Source organism: Pteropus medius, unplaced genomic scaffold (genome assembly GCF_902729225.1).
Source record: "Pteropus medius unplaced genomic scaffold, Ma_sr-lr_union100, whole genome shotgun sequence".
Lineage (NCBI taxonomy): Eukaryota > Metazoa > Chordata > Mammalia > Chiroptera > Pteropodidae > Pteropus > Pteropus medius.
This window is the reverse complement of record NW_024356336.1, coordinates 2,286,181-2,299,127: the sequence shown is the minus strand read 5'-3', so window position 1 is coordinate 2,299,127 and position 12,947 is coordinate 2,286,181. Positions and strand designations below refer to the sequence as shown.

General features: G+C 42.5%; 1 protein-coding gene across 1 annotated transcript in view; it reads right to left on the bottom strand.

Moving 5' to 3' along the window:
* The window catches only part of GRK3 (G protein-coupled receptor kinase 3), a 120,649-nt gene extending 111,345 nt beyond the window's left edge, over positions 1–9,304 (bottom strand). Inside the window, exon 1 of the mRNA XM_039861994.1 lies at positions 9,110–9,304. Within this exon, the coding sequence (XP_039717928.1) occupies positions 9,110–9,222 (113 nt within the window). The 5' untranslated portion in view covers positions 9,223–9,304. The remainder of the gene's footprint in view (positions 1–9,109) is intronic.
* Between the last annotated feature and the right edge of the window lie 3,643 nt (positions 9,305–12,947).

Sequence of the window (12,947 nt, the reverse complement as noted above, 5' to 3'; positions counted from 1 at the left end):
AAATGTCTACCTACTACAGAGGACAATTGCAAAAACTAAAAATTGTTAATACATATAAATCTATAAAGTATTATATAAAAGTACTAGTGGGGGATTTTTTGCTCTAAATTCAAATCTATGGCAGAAATATGAAATAGGTATATCCAGATGTCCAAGACATTGATCTCCCATCATGGTCATTTCAATACTGATCCAAGTTATACCCCAGTTCTGGAGAGTTCCCTACAGGTGGAAGAAAAGGGCGTTTTAACAGAGGAGAACCACTGAGACACTTCAAAAGTGTCTTGCTTTTCCTGTCTGTGCTGCCATCGTATATCATACCCCACAAAGTCATGAGATAACTATAACCATAATTCTTAACCTGAAACTCTACTTTCTTATGAAGAAACTGCCATATCTACCTCATTAAACCTTCCCAGGATGAGATGGCCAAAGGAAAATAAGCTTTTCTTATAGAGTATCATGAATTTTTTAAAAAAATAATTTGAAACACCAACACCCTGCCCCCATAAAGCAGTTCACTTTATTTAAAGTACAGAAACACAGAGATACTAGCTGTTTTCCACATAGAATAAAATAAAATAAATAAAATAAACAATGAACCAAATGATTAAACTCTAAGAATTCCCTAACCACAAAACTCTCAGTTGTTTTGTTTTGTTTTGTTTTGAGGGGGTCACTGCCATAAGTATACTCTCATTCATTACGTAGAAACTGCTCTTTTAAACTGCTCTTATGCAGAAAACACCTTTCCCTTCTAGACCAATTCTAGATGGGAATATTTTGCATAAATCATAAGCTTTCTTCCACTGCTGCTAAAAACAAAAAAGAAGGAAGCAAGTCCTAAACTGAAAACAAAGAGCCCAAAAACTTGACTCTCTACTTAATGCCGTCATGACAAGAGTCGCTGCATAATTCCATTCCCAGTTAAGGCATCATTGTAATATAAGAAATAGCAAATGTAGTTGAAAAAAGTAGGATCCATTAAAGATATGTATTAAAGTTCCATGACCTTATCCGTTGGGATTAGTTCCATTTCTAACTGGAGGATGGCCCTCCAACCCCCACCACTAAAAAGCAAAAGCCTCATGTTTTTAAAAGAAGATACGCTTAAAATGTCATCACAGCCTTAGGCATTCACAATGCAAAACGAAGTCTGCAGTATTTAACTGCTGTGTAAATGCCTTCTCATATAACTGATAGTTCATTTTTAACTTAAACCCTTACAGCAATACAGATACAGAAAATTTAGAAGAAATAACCTCAAAACATAACCAAAGTTATCTTTCTAGATAAGATAATAAAGAGCAATGGACTGACTTAATTACACAAAGCACAAATACAGAGAGCATGTTATTCAGGAAAGCTGTGTTGCTTAAAATAAAGAAACTTGCTGCCTTCCCTAGTTAACGAAGCTATAAATTTTTGAATATATGAAACATAAACCCTAAAATTCTCACAAGAAACTTTTCCACACAACTGAAGTTCACGTTCTTCCTAAAATATTTTAGCCCATAATTATCTAAAAATGATACAGAGCCTAGCACCAACTTAGCACTCAGCAAATGGCAGTCGCTAGCATCATCTATACATGCCTAGACTCCAGATTCTCACTAATGGACGCACTAATCAAACTTCTGTAAACAAATTCTAAATCATTTGAGGAACCAAAAAGTTTCTCCCTATAATGGAACTTCAGAGGGACTTGATCACACACTCGAAATAGAATCTATTACTAATTTTGCCATCACTAAATTAACTATAGTAATTTTAAAGATATCTTTTTAGTCTTCATGAATTTTAATATTCTGACGTAACAGGTCACATTCAGGCTGATGAGCGTAGATTCCACAGAGCAGAATGCAGGCTTTGGTAGGATGAGGAATGACTAAAGGACCTGGGGATGGCTCTCTATGAAAGCCATTATGGGCTAGGCTAGCTGCCTTCAAATATTTGAAAACCTGTCACTTTGCAGAGGGATTAAACTTGTTTTGCTTGACTACAAAACAACAGTAAGAGATCGATGCACAGAGTGATTTACAAGAGAGCTTTCAAACACCACAGAGCTTCCAAAGATGCTCCTCAAAGAAGACCCTGGCTGGATGTTAGAGAGGAAAGTCACCCATCTAATGCATGACTAGACTGGACGCCCTCCAAGACCTTTTCAAACATGAGATACTACAATGCCATGTTAGTAATACATAATCTGTTAATGTCTAAGGAAGGCAAAAATGAATCACTTTATGTATGCTCAACACACTGAAGCCGGCTGCTTTTAGATTATGATTTTTTCATTCAACTTACTGAAGCAACAAACCTCCAAAGAATGAGTCGACACTCCTAATTGCTTAGTTCTCTATATGTAAGAGTAGCATGCTTGTGAACTCTTATGTACCGAAGTCAACAAAGCCCAGAGCCAGATGGATAGATGGATGGATGGATGACAAGTGGATGATAGATGGAATGAAGGAAGGCAGGCAGGCAGAAATGGGGGGAGGGAAGAAAGAAAGAAAAAGAACCAAGTGAGGCACCATATGTAGAAGGTTCTAGACACATAGCCACGACAGAGCTAGAAGAAGAAAACAGTAAATCCCAGAAATTCACCTGCTTATGGGTCTAAGGGTCAATATTTGTTCACTTCTCCGTCAACAATTCAACTTTTCAGAAGTCCTGCCTCCAGAACCTGCCCCTCAGAGAACACGGCACAAGGGTCTCCATGAAATAGTGCTTTATATCTGCTACTATTTTGTACTTTCTAAAGGTATTACATCTGGTACTGCATATAATCCCAACAACCACCACCCATGGTGTAATTAAAAGAAAAATCGTCTTTTACTATTTCTTCCAATCACTTTCTCTTGAGTTATCTGTATTTGAAATTAGTGTTCTCTCCTGTTATATATTGCATGGATAGAAAATGCTCACGAGAGTCCGAAATTTTTATTGAGACATTTTAGGATCAGAAATGAATAGCTATCAGATGAAGAAATTGAATACAGAGAATTTAAGTGACTTACTGAGGACTTACAAGTAGCCAGTGGTTTCAGGTCCATATATCCTGCTTCCTAAACTAGAACTTTCTTTTTTATTCCAGTATGGCATAGTATAGCAGGGAGGGCATAGGAAAATAAGGAGCCAGCGATGACAGCTGACTTTCAGGTTCACTAAGGATGAAGGTCTGGCCTGGCTACTTTCATATAATCACCTTTTCCTACTCCCGAGACCCTGAAAGAAGGAAATGGTAGCAAACAAGAGTACAGGCCCAAGGGTGGGGCAAGGCTGACTGTTACAAACCACCAATCACAAAATATATGAAAAATATTGTCTCTGTATCTCCAATGGGCTTTTCCTATAATGTCCTATATAGAGAGCATTGCAATATGCTAATGCTCCATACTGAAGCTGAAGCATAAATGACCCAAAAGAAGACTTCCCAAATTAGAATAAACATTTATAGGATATGAGGAGCCAAAATACTTCTCCTGCATTTTAGACTCCGCTAGCAATCAAAAAAGGCCCAGGGGTTCTAACTTCTAATCAATGATAAAAATAGAGAAAAATAAAGAAGTGAGAAATAAGAGAAGCAGAGGCAGGTCCCGGGCATCTAGCCTCATTAGCATGCAAATTACAAATGATTCAACAATAATAAAGTAAAAGTTGCCAAGTTAATCATTTCCATTTCCCCACTGCCAATGCCCAGAGAAGGATAAGGCCAGACAAGACCATCATGTGCACAGAATACATTTTCACCTAAAAGCAGCCTTCAGATACATAGTTTTATTAACAAAGGAAGGTTATCTGAATGGAGAGTGATTTTTATTGCAAATAAAGCCAAAAAACATTGTTTTGCCCCTGCTACCTTTTTCCCAGAAATGGAGATTTCTGGGGGGTAACCTCAGCCGCCCTTTTTCTCTAAGTGGTAAAAATATTGTTTGAAGGCTAGCAGGGTGAGGCGGTCTGTTATACAATTTCTCATTAGCAGCAGCAAGATTGTGCTTCTTGTGTTAAACGGAACAGGCATTTAACCCTCAAGCTCCTCGTGGGAAATAAGGAACAAACTGCATATCCACTTAGTCATAATTACCGTTATCACAGGTCCCAGAGGATCAGCTGCTCTCTATCAGTCTCTATGGGCAGTCCTGACTTTTCATATGCTGCACTGGCAGCAGCAGATTGAGACGGCCTGAAAAATCTCCCCCGAACAAAAAAGTATTGCTACTTCTTCCATTCCTTGCAAAATAAGAAATGAGGGTGTTCATTATTCATTTTGGTGAGAGGGCACAACAAGGTGGAAAGAAGCAAGATTCAGAGAAACCTCGGCCAAGTTCAGCTGTCACCTGGGCAGAGTTCCTTAACCTCCCTGAGCACCTGCTCCTTCAGTTAAATGAGGCTGATGCTACTTACGTGACAACACTGGAGATCAAGTGCACTAATTCTGCACACTGCCTGGCAGAAAGAAAGCTCTCAGTGGTAGTTATCGTATTGCACTTCATGGAAGTTAAAGGTCTCTTTCCCTTGTCAGGGCTATGGGGACCCCAGGCGTCCTGTTCCCCACAATTCTGCATTTTCAACTCTGCTGGCCACCCACCGACTGATGAAGACCTAGATTTCCCTTCTGCAAGCAAGCCTTGGTACCTGATCCAAAAGTTCCCGGCCTTGTCCAAACAGATGTTTGGCAAGGCCAAATTCAGTGTGATGAGGAGGCACTTTCAAGAGGCTGTCTCTCAGAACACACTGCGTATAAAAGATGGGACTGCCTGTACCTCAGAGATTTAATGGGCTGGCAATTCAAAGCACTGCACCATGCTTGACTTGGGCAGATTCTAGGTCCAAAATTGATTGCACTAGAACAGCTATTTCTAAGAATTGACACCTACATTCAACACTTACATCTTCAAGTCACTGGCGTAAATTACTTTAATCGAGAATGAAATAATAACTGAAAGGTCAGAACTAATTACATTTTGAATCTGTACTTCAGTGAAAAAGAAGCAAGAACACCGTCACTTTATACATAAAAATACTCTCATAAACAATAAAAAAAAAATACTTTTTTCCTGAAGTTTATTCTTTCTTTCAACATTGACTTTTCAGTTCAAAAAGTTAGGCTGGGGGCACAGAGACTGCAGTCACAGAATACCATACAAACAAAACAGAGAAAATATTTCAAGTTATCCACCAATCATTCATTCACTGATGGGAGTTTGGGAAATTACTGAAGAAATTCCATTTTCATGAAAGAATACTGAGCTACTTTTCAAGATAATTTACATATACAGTTTTACAAACAGGAAGAGCAAACTACCACATTACCGTATATATTCTGGCTAGACAGCTCTTCAAAGGGAATAATTAACAAATTAATGTAAAACAATTAGCAAAAATAATGTGTTCTCTCGATACAGAATAAAAGCCATCCAAATGTTTCACCATGGTTAAACAAAATCTTCAAACAACTGTGCTTAAAAGTAAACATCTTTCTTGGCCCAGCTCCTCATGTTTTTCCCACTAAACTGTAAGCCCCTTGAAGGAAAGGGCTGTGGTCAGGTTTATCACAGCATCCTTATGCCTGGCTCAGAGAAATGGCTTTACAACTATTTAGTGAATTAATGTAATAAACGATATCGCAAACGTCCTTAAGGGCTGTCTAAATGCTCCTGGGAAGTGAAAAAAATACATCTTTAAAATGTCATTTTCAGAACTTCCTATCAATTTTGTGAATACTTTGAAAGGACAAGCTTTGTAACTGATGACCCAAAATTCTCAATGTCCACTAAGCAGAAATGACACTCCAGGGGAAAGATGAGTTTCATGTTACTCAGCTTCTTTCAACCATGTGTGAGCTCAAGTCAACCAAATTTAATTCTGTTTGAAAAAGTTTAAAGTAGTGAGCCTAAAGTAAAAGCCGTCTTGATCATTCCAGGCCTTACTTAAGATGCTGACCCTCTGTAGGCCTTGGCTTATGAATCAGACCCTATTAAATAAAAATATTTCTTTTCTAACATGGCACAAAACAACTGCATGCATGTCTGAATGCTCGTGTTTTTAACTGGGTCTGCACAGTGAGTCCTTGGATCAGTTTACTCTTCCCAATAGATCCCATTATCAGCTTCATTAGCTCAACAAATGTTTCAGTAAACTAAAGCAGCTATATAACGTGAACAAACAGTCAGCTTTTACAGGATTTACACTCATTCGTTCATTAATTGAATAATGTGTCAACATAACAAAATGGTTGCCTCTTGCTATCTCAGAGAAGTAACATCTCCCCTGGGCAGAATGTTCCATTTTCCGAGATTCTCCCCTAATGGAAGGGGACTGCAGCCCCATCGTTTCATTTAAATTAGCTAGATAATGTTTAGTTCTGTTGCTTTTCTGTGTAAAACCATGGAAAAGGCAAAGTAACTAAAATAAGGAAGCACACGGAACACCCTAGTGACTTCAAATAATTAGCTGGAAATAAAAAGTCATTAGAGGTAAGCCAGTGGCAAAGTTTATGCTTCTCATTTCTATACTAAAAATACAAATCTAAACATCTTTTTCAAGAATATCAAAGATTGGTGATCACATGGATCACTCTAAAATAAAGTTGAAATAGAAATTCTCATCAGGAAACATTTGGCCAGTAACCTTTACCAAAAGAGTGAAATCACACTAGTCTTTTTGAGTCACTATGATGAGCCATTTTAACATGAAATTAACTTTCATACCCTATCTAGAAATCCCCTAACCTTCCATCCCCGCCCCAAAATCGAGCAGGTAGGCCACTAACTGTCATCCAATAGTAGAAAAAAATTGCAAGACGTTTTATCTGATAATCTCAATGTAACAGAATCCTAATACAGGACAAGGAGTGGCTGTTACTACGTAAATGGCCACATTACAAAACTAAAGCCAAAGCCAGGGGAGATAAATACAAAACAAATTAAAATCCCTGGAGGAGGTTCCAATGGCCTAATTCGAGAGTGGATTTAAAAAATAAAAAAATAGCAACACAGAATAACAATTACCAAAGCGCTGTTTCCTAAAATTACTCTCCTGTTGATATTTCTCATTTCTAAAATGGCATAAGAAATATGCTCACAGACACTAATTCTGCCTTAAAAGAAAAAAGTATTACTAAAGAATATCAAGGAAAACAAAGGCATTTATACAAGGAAGTAAATACTCCAAGCATATAAGTACGTTCTTAAGAGAACACTAAAAAAGCAGAAGTCACATTAAGTTCGAAACACCAAGAAAAAAAAGAACAGAAGTTCCCAATTTTAGTAATATCATATATCGCACCCCTGCCCCCCCCAAAAATACCTCCACATGAGTTAAGATTTGTTGATTTTAGATATAGAAACTAAATATTTAGGGATCCCTGCCCTTTAAGAAGAGTAGGAAAAACAGGAGATAAAGGAATTAAGCATTTTATACCACATTTAGAGAAATGCAGGGTTTTGGGTTTTTTTTAATGACATTCAGGTTTGATTTGGGGGTTCTTGTTTTAGTTTCCCACTCGCCAGAAATTTTAAACAGCACTGATTTTTCAATGAGCTTCAAACATGGTAAAGTCTGGAACAGGAGTGTCAATTTCACAATACTCCAAAAGGGCTGCACTCTTCCCGATTTTCACTGCTTGGCACTGCTTATCAAAGAGCACTCCCAACCAACAAGATGCATGGGCTAAGAAGGGCCAGCAAGCCAACAATATCTAGCAAGCACGTATTCATTGACACGTTTGGCTTTTCACAACAAATAATTCAAGGGGGCTGATATTTTCTATATCGTAGAAATGGACTTGTAAATGGACTTGTAAAAATAATCTGGAGATCACTTAGCATCAAAAGAATTTTTTCTTGTACCGAGGTAACACTGAAGCAATCTTGAGTGTCTAAAGCTTGAAGAACTGACTGATGCTTTCTAATGGAGAACAGTTTTGGTGTTGACTTCAATATTTTACAAAATTGCATCGCTTCAAATTCACCATAAAGTAGATGCCTCTATTTATCACCAATTCCACCAAGAGCTTTTTATTGTCAAGACACATTCGCTGTACAACTCATAACGGTGTTAATTAGGAAAGAAGCTGGGGAGAAATCCAACCCTAATGCTTAGATACACTATTAGAAACTCACTATTAACCTGATGAATGATCTTTTCTGGGGTTGTGCTAAGGATGTGAACTAGTGAAGTCTTTCACTAGCTCAGCAAAAATAAATCATTTTCAAGATAAAATTACAACCTGGTATGTCCCTTGCCAATTCATTTAAACAACAAATTCCTGTCTGAAACGATCCATTCAATGTGCATTTTTAAGCGAATCTTATTTCAATCTTTTAACAAAGTGCCACCAGGAGATTTTTAAGTTGAGGCAAGCAGCTCAGGTGACACGCTCAGCACTAAAAAGAAAAATGAGTGGGTCACAATCCACTTATTACTGGGACACAAAGGGGAAAGGAAAGGAGGGTAGGAAGCTGACTAGGCTAATGGATCGTAAGCGGAGCAAGCACTGACAACTGCAGTTTCAGTACCTGGGACAAAAGGCAATATGCCCCAGCTAAGGCTCCCAGAGGGAGCTGAAGAGAGAACGGAGTTGGAAAGGGGGACAGCAGGAACCAGGGGAGGGACGTCCAGGATGGAGCACATGGGAATGACAGGCATAGGGCAGAGGGGGACCATAAAGATGGGGCAGAAGGGGAGGGGCAAGAGGGACAGGAATCGGGCTGGACGAAGAGACAGGGATGGGGCAGGAGGGAACCACAGCGATGGAACTAGGAGCAACATAGAGATGAGGCCAAAAGGATGGACAGGGATGGGACAGAAAGGGGCGAAAGGTATGGAGCTGGTCCAGCGAAGTCACGACCACATCCTAACAGCCCCTTGCTGGGGCGCTCGATGCGCGCCGGGCACTTTGCGGCGCTCTCTCCCCGAGTTCCCCCAAACAGCCCTCCGCTGCCCCATTTCAGAGATGGGAACCGCGACGCCAGCCCCGCAGCGCCGGCTCCCCTAGGTCGCCGGCCGAGGGGCAGCAGCCGCTGAGCGCCCGACCCTCCAGGACGCAGGGGGTCGCTGGCGGCCGCGGAGGGCGGCGGCGCGGGAGGGCGGCACGGAGAGCCGGTACCTGGGCTCCGGCAGGACGATCCTCTTGCTGGCGCGGGCGGCCGGGGTCGCCTTGCTCTTCTCCATCGCCATCAGGTAGCTGACATCGGCCAGCACGGCCTCTAGGTCCGCCATGTTGGCGAGCGGCGGCGGCGGCGGCGGCAGCTCCTCGGGACCGGGACGGGACGCGCTCCCGCCGCCGCCGCCTGCCGCGCCCCGACGTGGGGGGGCCGCCCCGGGGCAGCCCCCCCGGCGCGCGCCCGCCTGCGCGCGCTCCCTTGCGCGCGCGCGCCCCGCTCAGCTCCCCGCGCGCGCCGCAGCCTCGCGCCGGCCGGGGTCACCGCACACCGCCCCACCCCGCCCCCCGCGCGCGCCGCCGGCGGCCCCGCGCACGCGCCCCGCCCCCGCCCCTTCCGCGAGGGGTCCGCGGGCAGAGCGCGCCTGGCGGTCTGTGACCCTCTGCGCTTCGGCTGACCCGCCAGACCCGCCTACCCCTCGCCTCTTGACCGAGTCCCCGCGGGCACCGTCCCGCCCTCCCCTCGAGGTAGCCACGAGGGACTTCCTCTCCTCCTCTTCCCTACTTCCCTCCCTCGGCTTCTCGCGCTCTCACGCCCCCTTCCCCACGACCCCTGCAGGTCGGGCTTGCTTCTGTCCCGGCGCCCACTACCTTAGTGGCTGCGAGGAGGTCTCTGTGGACATGTTAGTTTTCAAACCTGACGGTATCAATCAGCACTTCTGATGGGAGATCTTGGGTGGCCCCAGCAGTGTTCGCGGCCCACCTGTCCCCGCAGGTGCTACAAGCCTTAGTCCGGCTACCCTTGAACCGCACCCAGTCGGTCTGCCCCTCAACCCCCTCTGACTCCGAACATCCCCCCTTAAAATTCAACAAAGAGAAACCTAACAACTGGAGAAAGCTGCTTATCCTCTACCAAGCAGGGCAAAGTGGGGTGAGACCAACCGCCCCACCCCCCCAACCGAGCTGCCCTTAGCCCACTGATGGAGGAGCTTGCTCAAGGTGGCACTGCTCCTTTGCACTCAGGAGAGAGGTTTGAGTTTGGGTGTTAAAACGGTCTCAGAACTAGAACTGGTATTTTGGCTCTTACGGTTTTACCATCAGTTCAAGAGACAGTTGGGGAGCGCCTCCTGCGCACGCAGACCTACCACAAGGGTGATAGGGAAGTGGAACAGCTAGAAGCCAAAACACCAAGGCAAGAGGGAATTTCCAGCTTCCTGATCCTCAGTCTCGGCGTCTGGTCACCACTCCCTACGTGGGCCGGGGGGTTTCATTTGAGCCTGTCTTTTCCACAGTGGTACGCACAAGTCCACGTTCAGAACCCATGGGGCACACTGGAGTGGTGTTAAGGGACACCCAGAAGTCAGAAGACCCGAGCCTGGAATTAATCCAAAAAAAAAAAAACCTTTAATTCATTCACATTGGTCACATAGCACTATGAGCCTAGATTTTACTGAGATTTGAGTAAATGTTCTGTCAATAGCTTACACAGTTCACCAGAAAATGGTTAAGGTCAAATATTTACTGTCATTTTGGACATTAAATATAATGTCACAGCTGAAGCAGCCCGATTTGGTCATCTCAAGAACCCTGCCCTGTTTTGTTTGCTCTCTCCCTCTCTCGCCACACCAACCCCCTCACCCCACCCCCGCATCTGTTCCCTGTATGCCTGCCATCACAATTGGCCACTTTTACCAGACATTTCTCAAAATTCACGGCAGGGTATTTGTAAAGTTATCCAGAAAAGGACAAGAGGGGTGTAAGAAGTAGGAACACCAGTCAAAGGAGGTTGGTAGGGCAACAGGAGCCTGAAATGACCAATGAGCACACAAATACGCAAATGAGACCAAGATTTGCATGAGCCAAATATCAAATTTTCATCTTCCACCCACTTTTTTTTTTTTTGCCTGAAAACAGGAACACAGAATGTCTTGTCAAGGGTCACCTCAGGAGGAGGGGTAAATTCCCAAAAGAACCTAACACATTTTTATGACTTAATTCATACAATTTCTTTCAATACGTCTTTTTTATCATTCGAGCTTTCTCATGATCAGATCATCAAATACATACTTCTCCCTACATTTTCATGGTCTTCCAAATATTGAGATTTTTTAACCTTGTCTCTGATTTCATTTAAGAATTTTGTTGGTGGTGGCGAGGATTTTTTTCGGTTTTGTTTTGCTGGGAATTGGGGGGTGGTCATTTGTTTGTTTTGTTTTGTTTTGTTTTGTTTTGTTTTTTTCAGCATGGTATAGTGAGCTTGAAACAAGTGACATACCTGAATTTAAATCCCTGCCCTGCTCTGACTAGCTGGGTTATCTTAGAGGCAACATATTACCTCCCAGTGTTTTACTGTTCTAGTTACTACAGTGGGAATAAGGCCACTGACTCCAGGGTTGTTGAGAAGACAAAAGAGATAAAACACATAAACATGCACCTTGCCTGACATCCAGTAGGTCCCCAACAAAGGTTACTGCACTTTTTCTGTTTCTTTTGCTTCATTTTACCCTAGTATATCAGAGTAGATACTGAAACTACTTATTCGCAGCCATTACACTTGAAGCAGGAAGACCCCTTACCAAAAATAACATCTCCCTGGGGCATTTCTGGGAACCCACATGGGCAGAAACGATTAGCCTTTAGAAACATAAGCAATTGCTCTTCTAGAAGAAAGAACGAGGAGTCCAGAACTGGGTCTCCTCCACCTCTGAGGTCAGCTGACTGGATCCCCCAGGGGTATCCTTCCTTGGTATTAATAGTGTGCCACCCTCTGTTCCCTGGCTCTCTCCTTCACTCTCTCGCTTTCTCCACTCCCCTCCTCTCTTTCCATGGACTCTCTTAATGTTAAACAGTTTTGCGTTGGCTGCAAACAAAAGGCACTAATGACAGTGATGAAGTTGTCATAACTGACCTGCTAGATCCCGTTGCTAAACACCACCGCCAGCCTGTAATCATTACAACGAAGGGAAAAAAAATAGCAACCCATTTGTACTCAACCAATAATGCTCCCTTGCAAGTAATTCCGTTTTCTTCTCACCCACTACTCCAGATGATTTAAATGACTTTGAGCTCACGCTGCTTGCGATAATAGATAAAACTCCAGAGTTTTAATCTCTTTTTCTCTTTCCTAGGACTTCCTGTGATTAGGGGAGGTGTTGCTGAGATGGATGCATTAAAGTTTATACTCTCCAGGGTTAATTTTTATAACAGCATCAAAAGAAAAACTAAGTAGAGAACTCACTGGTCTTATTTGTTGTAGATTCTGGGTTTTACTGGGACTTCCTACTCACAGTGAGAATCCCTGGGCTATCAAAGCTGAGGGAGAGAGAGGAGGGATATTGTTTTGGGAAATTAATCGAGCACACAGGAAAAAAGTCAACTCTGAGACTCCAATTAGAAGATTTTTGAGACCAGGAGAACATGCTTGACCCTAATTCATTAATATCACATTATTTAATCCAATCCCTGCTAAGAGACTCTTGATTTGGGGGTAAGCAGTCCCCTAAATGTAGTCACTTCTCAAGAAAACCACACATAACTGGGATTTGAATGAGTTCATTTTCAAACATCTCACTCTGTAAAAGTCTGCAGGTATTTCTGACAGACTAGGGCCGCTGTCTCATTTCACCTATATCTTTGATCACAATTCTGCTTATTGCCACATGCATCATATGAACTGCTTTTATGCTATTTTAGCAGCAAAGCTTTACAAACTTTAAAGGCAGCTCTATAAATAGCAACTCAATACTTTAAGATCTGCCAAAATGTAAGAATGGTTGACATAGTACTGAAATTATCTTCAGTACAGAAGTACCTTCCTTTAAATATGTGGGTGGAAAGGCATTTC